The sequence below is a fragment of the Cervus canadensis genome, chromosome 16 (genome assembly GCF_019320065.1).
Source record: "Cervus canadensis isolate Bull #8, Minnesota chromosome 16, ASM1932006v1, whole genome shotgun sequence".
In the NCBI taxonomy this organism is placed as follows: domain Eukaryota; kingdom Metazoa; phylum Chordata; class Mammalia; order Artiodactyla; family Cervidae; genus Cervus; species Cervus canadensis.
The window spans coordinates 34,879,762-34,903,772 of NC_057401.1; the positions used below are offsets into that span (position 1 = coordinate 34,879,762).

Sequence of the window (24,011 nt, forward strand, 5' to 3'; positions counted from 1 at the left end):
CCCAAGTCAGCCCAGACAGCAGAGTGGGCTCCCAGGGAAGAGCCGCGCAGGCGCCGAAACCCCCTCCCGGTGCGCGGCCACCAACTGGTGCCCCAAGTCTGCATGGCACGTGCTGGCTTTGCCCAACACAGAGGGTAACACGTTTTTCTGCTGCTCGTTTAGATTCTGATCAACAGCTGTTTTCCCCACCACTCCCACCACCACAGGAAAACACACAGTGTTCTCTTTTCTCTGCCTCCCCATCACACACACACACACACACACACACACACACACACACACACACACACACACACACACACACACACACACACACACACACACACACACACACACACACACGTGTTTTGTTCCAAAGCCCTCTATCTCTGTTTGGGTGTGCCTGGCTGTGCTGAATTCTGAGAACAATTGCATTTCCATCCTAAACTGCCCTTGCAAGGGAAAAGGCTGAGGTTTCACAAAAGCATGCCAGAGTCAGAGAAAACACAGAAAGGCCTTGATTTCCAGAACAAGCATCTGGGCAGTGTCAAGTGTGTTGAGGAAAGTTCCGGTTCTAGAAAGAAAACGATAAATAGCGCTGGCTGGGGCTAGGGGAAAAAACAAAAAAACTGTAGTTCACTCCACACATGACAATGTTAACTCCTAAGACCAGATTATTCATATTAGAAAATAAATCTGTGATTTGCCTCTCAAAAATGTCTTAGTGGTTTATCAGGGCATGTCAACTATGATTTGATATAATTTACCCTCTGCTCTTGAGAAGTTTATTTATTGCATAAAGCAGAAATTAAGAGATTACTGGGGAGGAATAGAAAATTTGCACAACCCCAAACTAAAGCAACAGTAAACCATAGCCATAACCATGCTGGCTACTCCCCATTTCTATTACCCTATTCTGCATTTGAAAACTATTGTGATCATAGGCACCATTGAAAGGTTCCAAAGTCAGCTGTATGCTGGAGTCCCCCAAACCTGTGGCCTTGGGCTAAAAGTAGCCTAGGAAATGTGATGTGCTTATCTTATGCTTAATTACAATAATAAAAGCATCTTCTTCCTGAGGTCCCAAGAAAAAGTGCATTTTTCTAAGACAAATTAAGTCTTCAAGAGTGACAGCGTTAGAGAACAGAGTTTGATCCCTTGAAATTGAAGTAACTGTTCCAGGAGTGTATGTCAGTTAGTTGTATAAACCTATTTTTAAAGGTTTTGGTTTCAGCCACAAATGTCTATCCTAGTGTATATGTTTCTCCAGTAGAAACTTAAAATGTGCTTTAGTGCCATAGTCTTCAGAACAGTATCCATGAAGGCTAAATGGCTTTTCATTCATTCAGACAGCCTAGGTCAGAGGAACAGGAACCCAGTGAAAGGTAATAGTTTTCTCACCAAGGCACTCTGGAGGAAAAATGACTGTGTCTGATTATGAAGCTGATTAGTTCATGGAAATTTAATAAGTATATTGGTATCCTGTCTACCTAGGCTTATTTAATGCTGGCTCCTGCTTCTGGCTCTGCTTTTGGCTAATTTGTCACCTCGAACAAATTACTTACTGCCAGACTCAATGAACAGTCCTTTCCATTCCAAAATGCCAATGACTGAGATCTGGCCTACCCCAACCTTCACGCTCCACCCTAACCTTCCTCTGGGAAGAGACTCATAAGACCCCTGCTTACTGGACTCACCTGGTGAACTCTAGTGACTGCTGGTGTTGGGCCTCACCCAGAGAGATTCTGATCTAATTGGCTTGGGGTGTGGCCTGGACAACTAGAGATTTAGGTGTTTCCCCAGGTGAGTCTAATGTGCAGTCAGGTGAATCCCTATGCCTTGATAATACCCTAAGAAAATCTGTGCCTCATGTAAGGTCCAGCCAGTCATAGAGCAGGCAAGGTAACATTAATCTTATTGATTGGGGGGTGGGGGGAGTTGTGGGGGAAGGGAGGTTTTTTCCAAAACTGATACTAAGTCATCAGTAGTATCAGTAGTATCGATGGACAAGATTCTGACTACTGTATTTACATTTGAACCAGCAGAGCACACCCGATTCTGTTTTATCTATGGGAAGACCCAATAGATCCTTGAAAGAGAAATGTTCCCAAAGAGAAAGTGAGCTGCATTCTAAGCCAAATTGACTTCTTTCCAGGTATGTTCAATTCGGTAGCAAGTTGTCAGTGCGGGGAAGGCAGGATAAAGACAATGTGCAGACTTTGAACACTCAACCAATGTCAACACGCACTGTCACAGTGCTGACATTTATATCCTTCACTGTACACCATGCAGTGAAGGCTTATGTAGAAAACATTAAGTCACTCGTCGTTTGAAAATAGAAAGTGCCATAAATACTGATCCCTCTTCTTGGAATTTAGTGATTGAGCAAAGGCTCTTTTGTGTTACCTGAGTCAGTCATTCCATGCTGTTCAAAGGGGGCTGGACTGCACCCTGTCTACACATTCACCCTTGAGATCGCATGTATTCTGCTGGTTCTGATGTAAATGAAGCAGCCAGAATCTTGTTTCTACCATTATCACGTGTTGAACTAACCAATTAGAATTCGTAACTGGCCCACTTGTCTGCACAGAGGTTGACCATAAAGTTCATGGGCTGTGGCTGCTTCTTGTAGCAGCTTCAAACTTGTCTAAACTTAAAGACTTGTGGTTTTCCTTTCGGGTCATCCAAGACTTTTCCGTTTCACCATCTTTGTTTTTATTTTATCATTGTGCTTTTTACCTGTGTCTTCACTAACGTGTGATTAGAGCAGGCCTGAGGCATGTAAAAGGTGAAACTAGAAGGTCTTGTGCACAGATGTCATAGCATTTTAGAGCTGAAAGGTAGCCCCTAAATTTCCCAGGCCTAAAGATATTAAGTAGTTTATCCAAAGTGCAAGGGTTCCATGATGGCAGGAGGAAGATTTGCTGAAGCCAGAACCCGAGTTTCTCTAAACCACTGAATTGCAGAGCGTTCAGTCTTGCTACCTAGGAGAAAACACTTTATATGGGAGGAAAGTTTTCAACTAATGAGTAAAACTGTGTTACACAAGGTTGCTTGCAGTTTTTAAAGGTTTGTTAATCATAGTCATATACCAGTTCTCAGCTGTGCATGATAACTCTAAATGTGTTTCACAAAGCATAAAATGCATTTGCTTTTTAAAAATTTGTGATCTAAAAGCACCTATGCATTCAACAAGTAATTAATGTGTGCCTGTGTGTGCCAGGCACTGTCCTAGGGGCTAGGGAATCTTCAGTACACAGACAAAAGCCCCTGTCCTCACAAAGTGTACTATCTAATAAAGGTACAGGGTGTGGTGCAATTTGGTGGCATTGTAAACTAAAACTAAACCGTGCTCAGAAAAGGTGGCCTTTTTGTGTGACCGGAAAACAACTAGAAGAAACACTGAGCATTGCTAAATTAAAATTGCAAGTAATCCACAATGCATTGTAATATAATGGGGTTCCATTCTACCGGTTTGGTAGCAAGTCACAAAATTTCCTAGAGAAACAATCTTGCAAATCAAGCCATCAAGTTCTCAGACTAGCCCACAAAAATCTATGTAACCTTGATCAAATTGAGATATGATTCACAATATTATGAAGCTGGAGTCTCCTCCCAAGTTGTCATTTCCCATAATCTGCAGAAGGAGGGCACAGAGCAAGAAATCATGGAGTTTCAACAAGCAAGAGTTCAAGTTCACACATTCAGTTCAGTCAGCCTGGCCACTTAACTGTTACTTAACAGCTCTCAAACCTCAGTTTCCTCATCTGTGAAATAGGAACACTATTCATCCTGCCTCCCGGGGCTGCTGTGAACAGAGTTACATGAGGCAATGCTTTGTAAAGCCCATGCCCCATAAACAACCATCATACTTGCCACGCAGCTCCTCCCAACACGCACCCAGTGAGTGCCTTTTCTTCCGTCCCAGGCTGTCAGTTCAGCCTCTGCCAAGACATTGCTCTAAATGGTGGAATTTCAAGCAGCCCAACAAAGTACAGAGAGTGGAAGAAATGCAGGCCTTGCGGGGAGGCTATTTTGGGCCCCGCAGTCAGTCAGTTGGGCCAGCCTTGCGTGGGATTCTGCCCCCGGGTCAGCTCCCCCTGGCTCTTCCCAGGTTTCACAGCTCCTTCCCTTCCCCATTTGCTGAGCCCATAGTTCCTATGGAATTTTTCCCACCAGATTCCCATGGTCATGTTAGGGAGACCCTCGTCCCCTATGGGGAGAAGGGAGCCAGGACACCATAAGATCCTTACGTGTAAGAGATCAAGGAGGCAGTGAGCTGGAGGCTTCCTGTCTTGAGATAGAGCATTTCTGTTTTAAGTGATCCCACCTGGATATTTAATTCAAGCTGTTTCACAAACCCAGCAAAAGACTGTTAGTGAATTTAGTAAACTTTCAGCCTGTTGTTATCCAGCTAAGAAACCTTCTAATGCAACAAGGTAGTTAAATGTTAGGCTTTCAAATCTAATTTTGTGGGATATAGAGTTCAGAGTAAATAAGCACCGTCCATCTATTTTTTTATTATTATTTTAGGGACTATATGAACAGACAATACTGGAATAAAGTCCCTAAGTTGGAAGGGGGCTCTGCCATTTGGGATGAGGTGCTTGGAATCAAGAAATCCCATGTCAGGCTTTTAGGAGACACTGATTCCTCACTCAAGATTTGAGACCAACATCTCATTCTGGCCTCAGTCTGAAGACCTATTTCAAACTGTTGCTGTTTAGAGAAATCTATTTCAGGCTTAATTTGAATTGGCCAGTCTTAGGACCTCAGGCTGATCCAACAGCCAAAGAATTATTCTCAGAAGATTCTCCTTTCACTGATAGAAAAATAAAAGCTCTCCGGCATTTTCCCTTCCAAATGTCCCTTTCATCTTGGTTTATTTAGCACTTGATGGTCCATAGCCTCTTTATTCAATTAAAACATATTCTTTAATCACTTGAGCTCAATCAGGAAGCAAGTATTAAATATCTTTCATGCTCTAGGTGCTGTGTGGGCATCCAGAAGGCAAAATTGTGAACTTAAATAGCTTATGATCTAGTGGTAAACTATGGATAGGCAGATGCGTGGGTGGGTGGGTGGACTGTCAGTCCAACAGATAGCTATGTCTACCGAGGCGTGTGCATTAGCTGTGGTCGTGGCAAGAATTCCTAGCAATGAAGTCACTAGGATTTGGAGATCATAGCAGGAAAGAATTCGGGGGAGAGGGAGGATTTGAGCTAACCCTTGAAAGATATGTATTAGGAAAGGAAGGAAAAGGAAAAGGGGCACATTCCAGACCAAGGAGAAGCACAGGCAAGTTTGTGATCACGATATGGGGAAGGGGCAGGTGGTGGATACGAGGAGGAGGCCAGACCAGTCGCCAAGTTCTGAGAACAGGTGGCGGGAAGTGGTGTGAAATTTAGGCTATCTCTGTAGGTGACACCCAGATTATGAGATGCTGTAAAATCCAAGAAAAGAAGGTGCTTGCTCTGTTTCTGATGGCAGCGGGGTGCCACTGGGGTATCTCAAGCAGGCAGGGGGCAGCAAGTGGGATCTCACTGCTAAGCCTTCTTGCTGCAAAAAATTACTCAAGCCCCAGGCTTCATGAATCTATAGCATAGGCATATTTTTCATTTTGAAGTGTGCCCTTATTTTTAAAAAGTGTCTAGCCATGGGCATAATTGAATCAACCTGTTAACAAGTGAAAAGCTACAAATAAAAACTTAAAGTTAGTATCATACAAATGAACTGATTTACAAAACAGAAATAGACTCACACACTTAGAAAACAAACTTATGGTTACCAAAAGGGAAAGGTGGGAGGGGGTAAACTGGGAGTTTGGTACTGACAGATACACACTACTATATATAAACTAGATAACCAACAAGGACCTACTGAATAGCACAAAGAACTATATTCAATATCTTGTAATAACTTATAATGAAAACCTGAAGAAGAGTAGATATATAAAGAATATATATATCAACTATACTTCAATTAAAAATAAAAACAAAAAATAAAGTTTAGTATCATTACACCTCTTTGCTTTTCACGTAGTAACCCAATTTTTAACAAATAGGGTTTTTTAATTTATTGAGTATAGTTGATTTATCATGTTGTGTTAATTTCTGCTGTATAACAAAGTGATTCAATTATACATACATATATGTATTCTTTTTTATATTCTTTTCCCTTATGGTTTATCACAGGATATTGAATATAATTCCCTGTACCATAGAGTAGGACTTTGTTGTTTATCCATTCTAAGTATAATAGTTTGCATCTGCTAACCCCAAATTCCTAGCCCGTCTTTTCCCAGCACCCCTCCCCCTTGGTAACTACAAGTCTGCTCTCTACATCTGTGAGTCTGTTTCTGTTTAATAGGTAAGTTCATTTGCATCATATTTTAGATTCCACATAGACATGGTATCATAGTTGTTAGTCTTTCTCTTTCTGACTTACTTTGCTTAGTATGATTATCTCTAGGTCTAGCCATGTTGCTACAAATGGCATTATTCCATTCTTTTTTATGGCTGAGTAGTAATCCTCTGTGTGTGTGTGTGTGTGTGTGTGTGTGTGTGTGTGTGTGTGTGTGTGTGTGTGTGTGTGTGTGTGTGCGCGCGCGCGCATGCGCGCACACACACACACCATGTCTTCTTTATCCATTCATCTGTCAATGGACATTTAGGTTGTTCTGTGTCTTGGCTGTTGTGAATAGTGCTGCTATGAAAATAGGGATGCATGTATCTTTTTTAATTACAGTTTTGTCCAGATAGATACCCAGCAGTGAGATTGCTGGATCATATAGAAACTCAATTTTTAGTTTTTTGAGGAAACTCCATATTGTTTTCTACAGTGGGTATACCAATTTACATTCCTTTACCAACTGTGTAGGAGGGTTCTCTTTTCTCCACACCCTCTCCAGCATTTGTCATTTTTTAAATAGATTTCATATATTGTCCTAAAATCGAGTAAGTTTGAGCTCTACTGGGTAACAGATGTTATGCATCCCTATTGTACAGATGAAGCAATGAGACCTAGAGATTTTCTCAGGCTCACAAATTTAGTTAAGTCATGAAGCCAGAATTCAAACCTCAAACTTCTAGTCCCAAAACCAGTAATTTTGGCTTAATACAGACTGCATTATCATATTAGTAGATTAAGAAAACACAAATCTTGACTTGCTAAAAATACATTCACTATCTGAAACATGTATTTCTAGGAAAATCAATGAGCTGAAGCAAGGAATATTATATTTCCTCCAGGCCCTTTCTTTGATCCCTGTTTGGGCCAGAGTGGACCTAGGGTTATTTTATTCATGGTACTTCAGAATCCAAATCAGGACATTTTAGGAAGAGAAACATGCATTTCTTCACACACTCCTAAATTATCGATGCTTTTTGCAATGAGGGAAGGCTCCCTAACTCTTTGGGACAAAGTGAGGTCTCCTCAAATACTTGAGGCCTTCAGGGGGGTACTTGTTCTCAGATGGCTTCTGCTCTGCCCAGGGAAGGGAGTGTCCACATGGGAAGCCAAGGGCAACAGCATATGTAAGCCAGAACAGTCACCTCTATGGGAACAGGAGTGGGTTTGTATAAGCAGATTTTATGTCTCTACTAAGAATCAACTGGTTAACTCAGTAGAGATACAACTCACTTTTTAATGATTTTATAGGATAACTGAGTTGGAAGGCCTAGTTTTGAAAGTCTTAAAAACTTTTTTTCTTGCAAACCTACCAAATTATGTTGAAAAACTAGCACACACTCCTAAGGTAACATCTGTAATTTTATAACAAGTTTAAATAGTTGTAGCAGAAGTAATTTCCAGCCCACTTGGCAGCTACATATGTGCTTCAATATTTTTGGCAAAACTTTGGAACTGCAAATTTAGCTTATTCAATTTGTGGGAAATTATCCAAATGTATCAGCTCAAATACATTGATTTTTTTCATCAGAAAAGGTCCAACTTCATTTTCATTTCAAATACACATGTTAGTCTGCATCTATGGCAACCACTACCCTTTTGGATCCTACTTGTAAGCTGAATAGATGGATGGGTAGATAGACCGACAAGCAGATCATGCCTTGCCATGACTGCCTGACCAGAATGAAATATGGAACCACCCAGTTTGACATTTCCTGCTTTATTCATATGGGACTTTTCCTCAGTAAAATATTCATAGTACAATGAACCCCCACAGGTCTTTTTCACCAAGATGGACTTCTTGTTAGCATTTGCTTCATTTTTTTTTCCCTAAACCATTTGAGAATTACTTTCAAGCCTAACAATAAATAGTTTAGTGTGAACCTTCTAGGAGCAAGGACATTACCTTATGTAACCACGATTCAGTTATCAGTCTCAGGAAACTTAACATTTGTGCAATACTGTTATCCAACAGATAGTCTATCATCACATCTCCCCAATTGGCAAGAATGTCCTTCATAGTTTTTCTCTTTAATCAGGGGTCACAAATTGCATTTGATTGTTGTGTCTGTTTATTCTCCTTTAATCTGGAATTAGCTTCCAACCCATTTTTCCCCCCACAACATTTTTAGAAGCCCAGGCTGTCTTGCCTGTGGTTCTGCAGACTGCCCCTCGGGTTGCATTTGTGGGATTGTTTGCACTTGATTAGATTCAAGTTCACATCTTTGGAACACTGAGTTCATGATGACATGTCTTCACATCATGAGTCACCAGCACCAGTTTAGCCCAAGGAGCCTTGCCCACCCGGACTGTCCTTACAGGTATCTATCCACCAGACAGTGCCTTGCAGTAAAATGAGTGAGATAAGCAAGAAGTGCATCTGTCTGAGGAAGTCCACAGGTGATTGTAAAACTGGCCGTAGGAGTATTTGTCTGTGGACCAGTCTTAGAATGCAGCACATGTGGAAGTTGCAGATCTGGACATGGATTCTTCTAAAATGCCCCGTAGACTCTAAAAAATCTTCACGTACCCCCACCCCTCCGAAGGATACGTGCCACAGTCTGGAGACACTGACCAAGGCCGTGGTGAACACAAAACATTGTTCGTAGGCTGTGGAGTCAGTTGAGGTTTGTGTGGTTAATTTGAGGGCATTCCTAGGAAGAGGGAAGAGGCAGCCCAGACTCCCAAGATGGGTCTGCTCCTTCTGCCCACAGACCACCAGGCCAGGGCCTCCAGGCCTTCCGCTCTGTGGGACACACTGGATGAGCAAGGGGCCAGTGTCTGCGTCCCCTTCAGGGTACTCTGTCCATGAGTCAGCCAAGTTGATCTTCATGCTGCTTCCTCCGGTATACTGTCGATGAAGGATCATCATCAGACATGAAAACCATAGGACTTACTTTTTGGGCCATTTGTTAAATGCCTCCAGGCCCTGAGCTAAAAACTTTTCTCCCAGTGTGAATAATGATCCGCATTTTAGGGGGAGGTTGGGGCCGCACAAGGCTTTAGGCAACTCAGCCAGACTGGACTTGGGAAAGCCTAATCCAACACTTACTTGGGACCACATGACCACTTCCTGCCAGTGTACCACACTGCTGCATAACTCTCTGGCTATGTCAGAAGGTCAGGGAGGAGAAAAGTCAGGAGTGGAGGTTTTGAATGCAGCTGGTTTTGAATGATTGTTGTTGTTCAGTTGCTAAATCGTGTCCGACTCTTTGCAACCCCATGGACTGCAGCATGCTAGACTTCCCTGTCCTTCACTATCTCCTAGAGTTTGCTCAAACTCATGTCCATTGTGTCAATGATGCCATCTAACCATCTCATCCTCTGTCATCCCCTTCTCCTCCTGCCTTCAATCTCTCCCAGCATCAGGGTCTTTCCCAATGCGTCGGCTCTTCTCATCAGGTGGCCAGAGTCTTGGAGCTTCAGCTTCAGTGTCAGTCCTTCCAATGAATATTCAGAACTGATTTCCTTTAGGGTTGACTGGTTTGAATGATACTTCTAGCTAATTATCTGAAGAGTCTTTGAGAGTCCAGTAAAGTCGTTCACTGAGGGGCAGAGAGTCCCTCCTCACTTTGATGGCAGGAATCCATCAGGCAGGCTAGAGTGATAAAAGAACACTTCCCGTTCACCCCCTTTATTCTCCTTTCAGCTTTTCGGTCCTTCCTCTTCTTGCCCAGGTCTCTCCGGCCCTTCGAGTTCCTTCTATCCAATGCTCAGTTAATAGCTTCCCAGGTGGCTCAGTGGTAAAGAATCCTCCTGCCAATGCAGGAGACCCAGGTTCGATCCTTGGGTCAGGAAGATCCTCTGGAGAAGGAGATGGCACCCCACTCCAGTATTCTTGCCTGGAAAATCCCATAGACAGATGAACCTGGCGGGCTACATACAGTCCATAGGGTCCCAAAGAGCTGGACATGACTGAGCGACTAAACAGCTCAGCTGGCCCTGTGGGGAAGGGCCCAGGAAAGTTGGATGCAGGCCCCAGTGTAATTGCCAGGCCTCTCCGACTGCAGACAGGGCCTTTTGGAAAAGAGGAAGTGAGGTTCATTTGCTTTCCAGGTTCCTCTGGGGTTTCCCCTGAAAAACCACCCATCTCTGATAACACCACAAGGGATTCTTTTCCCTTTGTGTGCGCTTAGTTTCACTGGGTAACTTTCTCACCTCCCCAGAAAGTGTTTTGTAAGGACAATAGCAGGGCCCCTGGTGTGCACTCTTGAGAGTAAGGTGTTTACAGCTGGCTGTGGAGTGCTTTCAGCTCACACCAGGTACTCATGGATTAGCTGACAAATGGACACCCTACTGGGTGTTTTCCTGACTTAAAAGCAGAAGAATGAACATTTCCCCCCTCAGGGGAGCCATTTCTGTATTACCATAAAATTATTAACATCACTATAATAAGAGCATGAGCCACATAGGCGGAAATCAGAGCAATTAGAATCTGAATAACAAAATGAATATAGTCCATCTTTCCTGAGTGAGAATTTTTGGGCTATTTGTATTCATGGAGTAATTTCAATTACAGTGATAAGTTTTCTTAGTTAAATTGTAGGATAAATAGTCAAGAAATGGTATTTCTAAGAAGTATGTGTGATGTTGGTCAAAGTAGGTGGAGATGGTAAATAAAATGGCATTTTGGTTAGGCAAAGTTGGCCTTTAACGGTATACCCAGAATTCCTTTTTCTGAATTTTGAACTGGTTGGTCTTTTCTTCTGCCTTGAGAGGATCCAGAAATACTTTTTTAAACGACAAAAACACTGGTGTTTTTATAACACAAATACTTTTCAAATAAACCCATGTCATGTTTTATTGCCAGCCAACCACTGGTCACGAAGAGAATGCACCAGTTGCTCCAGCAGTGGTCACAATGACTTAGTAAATGGCCTCAGCTGGTAACTGTTCATAGAACAGATGCTGTGGACCCTTCTTGAAGTGACCAGGATGGCCTATCTAATGCTAGGTGAATACTCTGTCCAAAATAGGAAAGCCAGGGTAGTCATTACATAGTGCAAGATAACCTCAGCAATCTAGTGCTTAGGGACCCATGGGCACTTTTTAAAAATAATTTCAGTTGAGTGGCAAAATCAAAACTTTTAAACAGCAGATGACAGAACTTTGAATTTTTCAGAGAACTGGAACATTCTCCTGGACCAACACTGCACATTTCAGAGGTCACAGAAGGTCAGATTAAAAACAAGGGTCAACAGTTTCCAAGACAAGCTGTGGGGCTCTCAGAATCCATTTGGCAGCGGTTGCCGTGGACGATTCTAGCCTCTGAGTTCTAAGACCTAAGCATGTTTTCTTAAATTGTAGGATAAACAGTCCAGACATGGTATAGCTCATAAGTATGTGTGACGTTGGTCAAAGCATGACCTACATATGATAGAAGCAGCAAAATCATAAATGAATAAAACAGATTTTGAGAATATGTTTCATTTTGAAAAATAAAACCGATTTTGTTGGCCATTTGGGTGAGAAGCACTGGAGGAATATAGCCTGTTGGTGTCTTTGTGCTCTCAGAGATGATGGGCTCCATCTCTGCCTTTCCAGGTGGAGACTGAAATGTAAGGCTGCCTCCCGGAAGAACCTGGATGTTTTGAGACTCAGATACACGGCCCTCTCTACACATCCCTTCACCTCTCCTAAAGACAAATAGGAAGGTGATTTGATGAGTCGAGAGGCACTTGGTTATTTCAAAAGTAACCAAGATGTTGAGACAAGAGGCAAACAAAAAATGTTTAGGACTGCTAGAACCTCTTGTGGGGTCTCCTGGGGCCACGATGGTGGCGGCTGAGCAGAATGCCGCTGGGACATCAGCAGAGGTGGTCCTCTCCCTGATGGGGGTGACTGCAGATGAGTGTCGGGCAGGGGTTTCCCACCGAGACTCGAGACTGCCCACCTCTTAGGGTGTCAGCACTGGGGACCGCCCCCCCACCAGAGGGATAGGCGACCTCAGGAGGATTGCCTAGTCCAAGGTTGCAAGGCTGAGCAGGGACTGACCCCGGGTGGAATCCCGGCCTCTGTCCTCTCCAGCTCTGCAGTGAGATTTTGTCACTTGGCGCCAGTGTGAGTTTGAGGAGCTTCCGGAGACAGGGCCTCTCTGTCTGAATCTGCCGCCGCCCTTGGCTGCCGGTTTTCCGGTTTTTACTGGGAAACTGCCAGTTCTGCCTTGGAGTGACATGCAAGACCCAGGAGCTGGGAGAGGTGCCCCTGACCCACATGCTTTTCCCTTTTGGGAGACAATATACTGTATTCTGCGGCCTGCGGCAGCCTAGCTTCAAAATCTACTTAATGCACCTCCGTGCCTGCTGAACTTTCCAATAGGGAGTGTTTCTCACTTCCTGTTCTGAATGTGGTAAATGCATGCAGGTGGAGTCAGCATACCTTGCCCTCCTCCCAGAGTTAAGTTGCCACAGGCTGACAGAAGACAAACTGTACCACCGTGGAATTTTTACTTAAAAACAGATAGGAAAAAAAAAAAAAAAACAGATAGGCAGCTAGGAGCACTGGAACAAGTCTGAGCTCTGAAACCAAACTGACTGAGTCCACTTGTATGAGCCACGTGACCTTGGGAGGATAGATATTTATCTTCTCTGAGCCTCAGTTTCCTGCTCTGTAAAGTACAGCTAGTATGCAACCCCTGTTTTAACCTTGCAGGGATGTCATTAGGGTTCAAGTTCAGGTTGGTACCTTTCTCTTGTGACTATTAAGTACACCAAGGAAGCTATTGCTTATACTACAGGATGATGCCATTTGTAATAAGAGGAATTTTAAAGGTGAGGCTCTTCCATGTAGTTCTTATTTCAATACTAGTGAAAGAAAATCATGTTTGTACATTATTGAAAAGTAAAAATAACATTCTAAGGAATGACATTAGTTGGGAATTCTCCTGAGAGGTTATATAAATCTTAGGCTGATCTTTTCTTTTCATACAGACGTGCATGTGTATCTGTGTTGGTCTTTCCCAGATGACTCAGGGGTAAAAAATCCGCCTGCCGTTTCAGGAGATACAGGAGATGCGGATTCAGTCCCTGGGTTGGGAAGATCCCCTGGAGGAGGAAATGGCAACCCACTCCAGTATTCTTGCCTGGAGAATCCCATGGACGGAGAAGCCTGGCGGGCTCTAGTCCATGGGGTTGCAAAGAGTCAGACACAAGTGAGCAGAGCATGCAGAATCACACAGAAGTGTGTATGTATATATGCACACACCATGCGTGTATATACGCGCATGTGTATACACACATACACAGAAAGAGGACTTCTCTTTTCCATGTGCTTGGTCTACAGAGCAGTTTGTACTTTACCTGGGCTTCATGTGGGCAATGAATATCAGAGTCAATGTCCTCCACTGCCAGGGGGGGTTTCCACTCACCTCCTTTTGTGGACCATCTTTCAGGGGAGGCTCCACATGTGAGGGTGGGCTGCCCAGCCCCGCAATGCCTCCAGATGCAGCATCTTAGGCCTCATATCCAGGATCGAGCCCACCCCAGAACTGGGCACTGCCTGGAGCAAGGGCACCCGGGTGCTGGTTGAAGAAGCGCATCTCACCTGTGTGGCCCTGGCTTAGGCCGTAGGTCATGCCTGTGGACCTCAGCGTATTAACTCTTGCCCGTCCAGTATCCAGCAGCTGGGTGATTTCCAGTGAAGCATAGAGGCAGGACCCCCAGAACAAGGAACACCTGGGTCTTCCCTCCAGCACCCCTGCATCCTTGAGGCTGGCTCTGGCCTGGAAGACGGCTCCTTTACAAGAGGCCCTCTGTGGGTACCAGAGTCCAGGCCCCTCTTCTCTGGGCCCCACAGAGACCCCTCCCACTCTAAGTAAGGGGTCACATCCTCACTGCTCTGTGCACAACCTTGAGCTTGTGGGCTCCCTCCGGGGCCCATGGGTGGAAGACAGGCTGAAAAGTGGCTTAGGATCCCAGCCGGGCAGAGGAGGGGGACCATCCAATAGGACTATAAAATGACCTCTTTGATTAAAGTATCATTAACCTGTACTCTTTTTTTAAGAGAAATCTAACATTTAAAAGAAAACTTTGTCCACTAAAGGCCAGCCTAGCCAAGATAATGTTTTGAATTATGTGCTTTTTAGTTTGACTATTACAAGGAGTACTCCCAGATCTCACCATTGTTCCTATAAAAACTCAATTAACTTTACAAGATAGTCAATATCCCAGGCCTTTGTTCCTGGGGTTGTGTTATTGTTTTTTTCCCATAATCGAGGAAGGCAAAGTCTGGGTAGTGAATAGTTTGGTTTGTTCCCGGAGTCTGGCCCAGTACAAGGTTTCACTTGTTTAAATAACACTGTTTATATGAAGGACACATCAAAGTTTAAATATTTTAAATAGAATAATGCCAAAATATTTAGTTGCACACTAAAAGGATGACTTAAATGCATTTGAGCATTTTGATTGTTCAAAAACTTTAGCTTTTTGATGTCCATGTTTTCTGAGATCGAGCCTCCAAGTGGGTCTGGGAAATGAGCAAGTGTTTGACCTGTTTTTTCAAAACGATGCTCTTCTTTTGTGGTTTGCAAGTATTTTACTGTCAAAGTTCTTACTAACAAGGGCCATTTGTGTAGCTGACATGCTGCCAAGCCCTTTATAGGATGAAGAAAGTGATATGACATCAAGTCTTCATTTGGGGAACTAATCCAAACACAAGCCCCTTTCTTTCCACTTTGCTCAGTGAATTCCAGGAACATGGAGGCAGCCATGGGTTTCTTGGTTCGTGACGGGTAGTTTACTTGCCTGGGCTGGGTACTGGGCCTCTGCAGGATGCTAAGGATTGGCTCAGTGAGGTGCATGGCTCCCAACACACCCCACAAATACCTCATGTTGATAAATGGAGGTCTCTCTAGAAATGAACTCAGTCAGCAGCAAAAGGCCTGGGATTAGGAATTTTCCATTGGAAGAGACAGGCCTCTTTGCTCTGTGGTTTGGAAAATATCATGCTGCCCTTTTCTAGTTTCCAAAATTCGTATCCATGTACAACTTTCAGCATAAATATTTATTTTTTTACTCTATTCTTCAAGAAGGAGAAGAGGATGGGGAGGGTGGAATCCCTTCAGTTCAATTAGAATTGCCTATGTCCTGAACTTGAGGCTTCAATAAATATTTCCACCTTAACAACAAGTTATAAGGGAGATGTCCCATGAAAGGAGAAGTTCTTCTCATAGCTGCTCTCTTCAGTTTAACACAGGGAACACGGATTGACTGCTTCCCCAGTGTGAGAAAGGCTTTTAATTCAAGTTTAATGATCCATTCACCACCTCACCCTAAAGAATAAGTGATCAGTGCATCCACACTGCTACACATATCACCCCAGAAGGCCAAGTAGAAATTAAAATAAAGGAACTATACATTCTCACAGTAAAAGATAAGTATGTCCCAATCATTACTGAGGATTGCTTATACTAAAAAATCATTTGCTAGTTATCTGAAATTCAAATTTAACTTGGTATTCTATATTTTATCTGGCAAGCAAAGCCAGTGGACAAAGGCATACAGTCAAAATGTCATAAAAAGGAGGGACAGTGTTTTTCTGGAAATTTGAAAGTGTCAGGCAATTAATAAAAACATTACAAATGCTGATTCAAATCATCATTATAACTCTAGTAAAAAGAATGTAATTTATCATGATATATAAATTAATGAGTCTAAACTAGTGTAAGCTGAACTTTTGAACTCGAATGTTTTCCCGTTTATGTTAAAACTCTCAGTAATATTTCATCCTCATTTCTGATTAATCTTTAGTTGATTCTTAATCAGTTTTAACTTCCATGTTCCCAGGTTCTTAACTTAATGATCTATTCAAGAGTTCTTAAAGAGAACTGGGGACTCCATCATGTGAATCCTTTTGTAAAACAGTCTTTTAGAAATTTGAGGCCTTTTTTTTTTTTTGTATTTTTACTAATCACTAATTTATCGGGGCTTCTTCCCTCATGGCTCAGATGGTAAAGAGTTTGCCTGCAATGCAGGAAACCTGAGTTCGATCCCTGGGTCAGGAAGATTCCATGGAGGAGGAAATGGTAATCCACTCCAGTATTCTTGCCTGGAAGAGCCTGACAGAGAATCCCATGGACAGAGGAGCCTGGCAAGCTACAGTCCATGGGGTCGCAAAAAGTTGGACATGACTGAGCAACTAACATTAACTCATTTCTGATTAATCTTTAGTTGATTCTTAATCAGTTTAGTTGATTCTTAATCAGTTTTAACTTCAATGTTCCCAGGTTCTTAATGATCTATTCAAGAGTTCTTAAAAAGAACCAGGGACCCCATCATGTGAGTCCTTTTGTAAAACAAAGAGTCTTTCAGATATTTGAAGGCTTTTTTGTTTTGTTTTTTGTATTTTGACTAATCACTAATTTATCAGTTAGAAGTTCAGACTTCTGTTCAGGTTTCTGAAACCAAGCACATCTAATTTCCTCTTTTATAACTTATTGTTGGAAAAAAGTCACAAATAGCACAAGCAACTCATCCGTCAAAATAAGTAGTTCATGTCTTTAACATAGGGCGATTTTTTTAAATTTTTTAGGCAATTCCCTGGTGATCCAGTGATTAGGACCTGGTGCTTTCACTGCCATGGCCTTGGTTCAATCCCTGGTCTGGGAACTAAGATCCAGTATGCCCCACAACACAGCCAAGAAATAATTTTTTTTTTTTTTAATTTTAAGAAAAGAGAAGGAAAGGAAGGGAGAAAGGGAGGGCAGAAGGAAGGAACAAAGAAAGGTGGGAAGGAAGAAAGGAAAGAAGATTCCTAAGGGACTCAGGTAGGAAATGGTTCAGGGGAAATTTCGAATCCAAATACCCTCCCACTCTCCCAGTATTGCTTGAGAAAACATTGCTCCCAGGGAGCCAGAGCCTTTCAGAATCCTCGGAATGAGGTGGGCTTTGAGAGCTGACACTGTAAAGGTGCGGGGGAAGCTGGCAAGGGAGGCAGCTCTGAGACAGTTACTTGCTCTCAGGTGGGAGATGACTCTGCACTTGTGGGCACTGGGGCTGCCCATGGGGTGGAGACTGTGTATTCTGGAGCCTTTCAATTCATCATGGTGTGGCTGAAGCCCAAGTGTTCCCTTGGGAAATGAAGGACTCTCTACCCTCGTAAAGTGACCTAAGTCGTTCAAAAAGAAAAAAACATCATTGCAGGCCTCCAGGGACCAGATCCTACTCTAAGCTCCCAGGATTCATTGGTGAACAAGCTAAGCAGAAGTCCCTGCCTCCTGGAGGTGACATTCGCTCAGAGAAGACAGACGACAAATAGGCACCATGAGAAAAGTCAGACAGTGTGTTGGAAGGGGTCGAGTAGTATGCTGTGGGGGGGAGAGGGCAGGAGGATCTGGATTCGAGGTTGGGAGGAACTTAATTGAAACAGGGAGGTCAAGGTGGGGCTGGGTAGTGGTGACTTTTGAGCCGACTTGAAGGGAATGTGAGTGTGAGTCACTGGGTTCTCTGCGGGAACAGCGTTTCTGTAGAGAGGGAACAGCCAGCAAAAGGCCGAGTGCCTGATGTGTGCGGTTCTCAGCCATGACAGTTTTGCCCCCAGGGGACATCTGGTCGTATCTGGGGACACTTCCGTTTGTCACCATTGGGATGGGGGTGGAGGCTAGTATGGGTGTCTCCTGGGTAGAGGCCAGGGGTGTAACTAAACATCCTTAAACGCTCCCACAACAAAGGATGTGCCAGCCCCAGTGTCAGTAGCACTGAGGTTGAGAAACCCTGTGTTTGAGGAACAGGGAGGAGGCCAGAGGAGCAGGAGGGGAGGCAGTAAGGAGGAGGGAAGTCGCACACGAGGTCATCAGTAACAAAGGCTGGACGGAGAGGGTGGCCCCATCAGGGAGGGCCGTAGGCCAGTGTGGACTTTGGCTTTTACTCTAAGAGAAGTGGGGAGCCACTGGAGGGCTAGAGCAGAGAAGGGACATGAGCTGCATTCACAGTTTCAAGAGCGTCGCCCTGGCTGCCAGGTGCAAGATAGACTGAAGGAGGGTAAGGCTGGAACGCGGGGGCTCACGTCTGGTGTGATTATCCAGACAAGAGGTGACTGGTCATACACCAATGGATGCAGCTTCGAGACTTCTATGCACAGAACCATCCAGTGTCAGATTTTAGATTTAGGACAACAAGGTGATCTGGAAATTCCATACCATCCCCACTCTTTCCATAACTACATGTCCTATATTTTCCCCTAATATAGATAATATTATATATTATCTATCTACCTGTATAGACAGATAAGAAAGAGGAATCAATATGGTTAAGTCGCCTTAGCTGGATTATGTTTTACACACTAGGATACCTGATACCTGTTTTAGCAATTCGTTCATTACAAAACAATTTGACATGGGTTAGGCACAGTGTAATCCTCTGCTTTACCATGGTCTTGGCAAAAAAAACATTCCCTCTTGCTAACAACTCTTTTGTTGTATATTTTTCTAAGCAATGTAGAACCGTAAACATCCTAATTACCTGAAAATGGGATCGTGTCCGACTCTTTCTGACCCCATGGACTATAGCCCACCAGGTTCCTCTATCCATGGAATGTCCCAGGCAAGAATACTGGAGTAGGTTGCCATTTCCTTCAGGGATCTTCCCAATCCAGGGATCAAACTCACATCTCCCACATTGCAGGCGGAGTCTTTACCATCTGAGCCACCAAGGAAGCCCTGAAAAAGGGATGATGGGAGCATAAAAGGTCTAGTACCTAATACATGGACATCTGAATTACTTTCCTCTTTTAGAAATATATTCAGTTGTTCAAATAGTTTCTCTTCCCTTACCTGATCAGCTGAAGCAAATGTTGAAATACAGCAGAAAATGCCAAAAAACCTTGAATTCATGCATTTGCCCAAAATGCATCCTAGAAGCATCACCTCAGTCATTGCTCCATGTGATCTTCCTAAGGTGCACGTCTGTTGTCCTCTTTGCAGCCAAAGCCAGTGGGAGTTGTAATGACAGCCTGCCGAAGAGGCAGGACCCCACCGCTCCTGTCCACAGACAGCATCGAATTCCATGTATTGCTGTGATACATGTAAACATCATCTTATGTCTGACCTTGTATTTTTAAAGTCCTGCTAATCCAAGGAAGTGGTAAATTAGTCTCTTTATTAGTGAACAGTGGGCTGTTTTTCCGTCTCTTTCTTTATGTTTTTTAAGGAAGTTTTAAAATATAGTTGAGTTCAGGACTTTTTCACGTGATCTATCCAAATGGTTCTCGTTCCACTCAGCAGGGCAGAGGTGTTAAGTCAGGATGGAGTTCAGGGAGGCGCACTTGACATTCCAGATGAAAGCAGCAGTGTCTTCCAAGATTAATCCATCTTTCACCTTCTAAGACAGGGTTTCTCAAAGTAGGGTCCAGGGACCACCTACCTCAGAACTCCCCCAGGGCTCCTTGGCTCCTCCCCACACTTCCCTCGAGGGTCGGCCAGGTCTCTGTATTTTCCCAGAGTATCCCAGCACAGTCCTACCCACACTCACAATTGAGAACCCTGACTGCAGCTTACCGTTATTAGAACAAGAAATGACCCTCCATCAGCATCTCAACATCGACTTGTTAAAAATGGCAGACGTCATCCAAATGGAAATTCCGTTTCTAAGGATTGGTTCTCCACATGGAAGTGTGTCTCCTTCAAGTGAATGAATTTCCTTCCTGGGAATCTTGGGGGGTGCCTTTTGGCCTTTGTCCTTGGGGGTTTACAGTGGTCCCTGAAGGGGTCGTTTCGCCATGGGTTTGTGGGGTGGGCACACTGGGTCGTCTTTCAGAGAGACTGATCTTAGAGACTCCTTGAAATGGTCATTGCTCTTGCCTCATGTGACCATTTCTGTTTTCTTGTTGCACAGCAAATATGCCAGAGGACTACCCTGATCAGTTTGATGATGTCATGGATTTTATTCAAGCTACCATTAGAAGACTGAAGAGGTCACCAGATAAACAAATGGCCGTGCTTCCTCGGAGAGAGCGGCACCGGCAGGCGGCAGCCACCAGCCCGGAGAATGCCAGAGGGAAAGGCCGGCGCGGCCAGAGGGGCCGAAATCGGGGCTGCGTGCTCACCGCCGTGCATCTGAACGTCACTGACTTGGGTTTGGGCTACGAAACCAAGGAGGAACTCATTTTCAGGTACTGCAGCGGCTCCTGCGATGCAGCCGAAACAATGTACGACAAAATATTAAAAAACTTATCCAAAAGTAGAAGGCTGGTGAGTGACAAAGTCGGGCAGGCATGTTGCAGACCCATCGCCTTTGATGACGACCTGTCCTTTTTAGATGATAACCTGGTTTACCATATTCTAAGAAAGCATTCCGCTAAAAGGTGTGGATGTATCTGACTCCGGCTCCAGAGACCGCTGTGTATTGCATTCCTGCTACAGTGCAAAGAAAGGGACCAAGGTTCCCAGAAAATGTTTGCCCAGAGTGGAAGATGAGGACCAAGGAGGCGGAGGAGGAGGAGGTGGAGGCAGAGGAGGAAGGCAGCCGTTGTGGGAGCCTGGTGGAGGGAGATCCAGCTGCAGAAAACTGGACAGGAGAGAGAAAAAAAACAGCCGTCCGCGTTCTTCCGGGCGGCCGCTGACGTCACCGGAAGCTCAGGGCTGGTGTCCCTGGTTGGGTGTTGCCATCGTTTCATCTGATACAGTCCACCGCCACGGGTCACGGGCGCAGTCGCGGATGCACTTGAAACCAAACCAGTGTATCTCCTGTGGTTTGCTTTCACATGTCTAGAGACACCAGGGAAACGGTCCTCCTGGTGTCATTCCTTGTCATTGCGTTTTACTGCTGAAGGCAAGAAAGGTTTATTTTTCTGTCACTCAGTGGAGACATACCCCGGAAAGGAGGGGAAAAAAAAATCAAAGACCCAGGAGAGATAGAAACCTTTGCTTTAAAGGTTCAGGCCTGAGGTTTACTCCAACCAGCATTTTGGGGAACGGTGGGTGATTGATTTCAAAGATGGTGTGTGGGGTGGGAAGAAGTTGGCTAGGAACCAAAAAGGCTGTCCTCATGACTAAAACCAAACCTGAAGGTATTTCCTTTCTGCCCTTGGAAACAGGAAACCAGTGTGGTTTTTCGGCAGCATTCTTGCAGGAGAGCGTGCGGGAAGGCCCCCAGCTGCACCGGGGCGGGGAGGCCGCTGGGCTGTAGGTTTACAGAAAGACAGATGTTACATACACCCCAGCTCCGTTATGCGTGGTCACCAGTGACCAGAGAAGCTACTCGATGCAATGCATCCGTTTCAGATACAGAAATATAGAGAAGATATTTATTGAGATTTAAGTTATTGTTATTTATTACCGTTCACTAATGAGTTTTTCTTTTTTTCCCTTATTTATTAAAGTTTCTTTTCAAAGGTGCCAAAGTATATGTGCTCGCAAAATGCAAAGGAAGGTGGCAAAGGAAATTTTAATTGGGATCAAGGGTCCATGCTTTTCAAAGTATTAAAAAGATTTTCGCTAGGCAAAAATCACTTACTTTACCTTTTTAAGAAAAGCCCTTGTGTGATTCCACCCCCCCCCCTCTCCCAACCGGGTCTCAGCATCTTACCTGTTTTTATAGTTTAGAGAAGGAACATGTCAGAAGGAAAATTTCTGATGGACCTTCCTTTTCAGGAGCAGCACGTGGAGACCATGGCATTTGCCCTCATTTCTACACGGTTCCCTGTCCCAGCAGACAGGCCGTGTGCTCCATTTCCTGCACTGTTTAAGCTCTCACCCTCCCCTCCACATGTATCTGTCTGTGATATGCATAACCATATATGTCAAAGGTTAAAGTCCCTTTAATAGGTGGTGCTGGACTCACTGTTGACCTCAATGTAACAGTTCTGTCAGGTAGCCGGGGTTTTGCCCTGATAGTGGAGACTCTTCCCCTATCCTTCCATCCATCCACCGCCTTCTTGAGAAACACATCTAGGCCCAGCACAGCCAAGGAGCGCTGCGGGCCTTCTGGAAGTGGGGTCAGCCTGGTTGCCATACAAACCACCAGGGGCTGACCCCATACACCTGACTCCTCCTCAGAAGAAGGTGGCCGGGAAGGGTGGACGTGGAAAACGGGCCCTGGCCCAGCCTCAGCACACCTGCCCCACTGCGTGGATGCTGAAAGCCTTTGACAGGGCAAGGACATAGGGTGAGAAAAACTATCCCAGCGACCAGGTCATGGATTTGTCTGGTCACTGCCCCCCTGCTCAATGAACTGGGCCCTATTTTAAGAGCTTGTGACATATCTCATAAAAGGGATTTTTATCAAAGAGATTATCACTACATCACTGCCTTAGTGGCTATTAGCTCCAAAGTGGTACAGATTTGGCAAATAAATAGCCTACTGGCCTCCCTCAAATAATCATGCTAATTTTACAAAGTAATCAAGAAGCAGCAGTTACCAGACATCCCTTTGCCACCCCCACCCCCAAGGACCCAAGCTGCCCATCACTCTGCCCCCTCTGTCCTTTCTGCTCCGCTTGCAGGACTCGGAAATAGAGGAAAAGGGCCTGCCTCTCAACCTCTCTTGGGGCCCAAGCAGGGAAACTTGCTGAGGAGTGGCCTGCTCAAAATAGGGACAGGTCGAGGCGACCGGTCGGTCATGAAGTGCAATTTGATGCAGCCCCAGATCATCTGTCCAATTCAGAGAATCCTGGCAGGTCTGGTGGCCGGCGTCCCCAGGGGTCAGCCTCGGCCCCAGCTCCCTGTGGAGAGTCTCTGCCCACAGGGGTGGTAGGATTCAACGGATGCTGACAGCTCCTTCCCAGCATCACCTACACACCATAAGCAGGTTTTCACTGAAGCAACTTGCTCCGCCAAAGCCACAAAAGGGTAAAGTTTGTGATTTTTCTTTATTGTTGCGATTACCATCTGATCCAGTAAGGAGTGCACTTCTTTGGAAGTTCTGACTTCTCTGATCTGTCTCAGTCGTTTGTGTTATACAACCAAAGTTCTCTACAGACTTTATTTTTGTACAATATTATTTTGTAACTTTTTACAAATAAAAACTCATTTCTATTGCTCTCTCTACTTCTGTGCTATCTCACCGACCCAGGGACCACGGCTGACTCAGGCTAGAAGTCCGTCCCTTTCACCACCACTGAGCCACTGGTTGGTTAGTGACCTTGTCCATCAACTCTCCACAACCAATCAGTACTCAAGTGGGGAAGAACTTGCAAAGTTGTTCTTTCTTTATTCATTCCACAGACGCTAGGTGTGCGACATTGTGCTAGGCACTGTCCAAGGCACCAAGGATCCAGCAGTGGCCATACCAATCTCTGCTCAACAGAGAGACTGAGCTCTGCTTTCTCCTTGTGGGGTTGATACTTCGTTTGAGGAGAGAAAGACAATATTCAAAAAAGTATGTAGGGGGTCGTGTGTCAATAAATGAGTCACCATTTATAAAGGATACAAATAGGGTATCATAACAGAAAATAGCGGCCCTGCTCTAACGAGAGGTCACATTGAGGCAGGACTTAAGAAATAGGAGTGTCCTGGCAAAACCCTGCGGCAGGCAGGCGCTTGGACGGCGCCACTGCTTTGCACAATCCCGAGTGACGCCCGCGGTTCACGTGGGTTCTCCGCAGCAAAGTAGCAGGATCCGGGGAATTGTGCAAATGGTGGCCCAGGCTTAGTTGTTCTGGTGGCAAGAAAAACACACCGAAGAGAGGAAATG

The 24,011-nt window shown here is 44.6% G+C and overlaps 1 protein-coding gene across 9 annotated transcripts in view; it reads left to right on the top strand.

The window, feature by feature from the left end:
- GDNF (glial cell derived neurotrophic factor) overlaps nt 1-23,355 on the top strand; it is a 28,461-nt gene extending 5,106 nt beyond the window's left edge. For 7 of the 9 annotated variants that reach the window (XM_043489162.1, XM_043489165.1, XM_043489156.1 and 4 more), the window contains exon 3: nt 20,214-23,355. In XM_043489162.1, coding sequence (XP_043345097.1) covers nt 20,214-20,698 — 485 coding nt within the window. In that variant the 3' untranslated portion in view covers nt 20,699-23,355. Of the gene's footprint in view, nt 1-2,024; nt 2,135-20,213 lie in introns of all 9 variants that reach the window. The other 2 variants (XM_043489164.1, XM_043489163.1) reach the window with 1 other exon arrangement.
- Nucleotides 23,356-24,011: the final 656 nt, after the last annotated feature.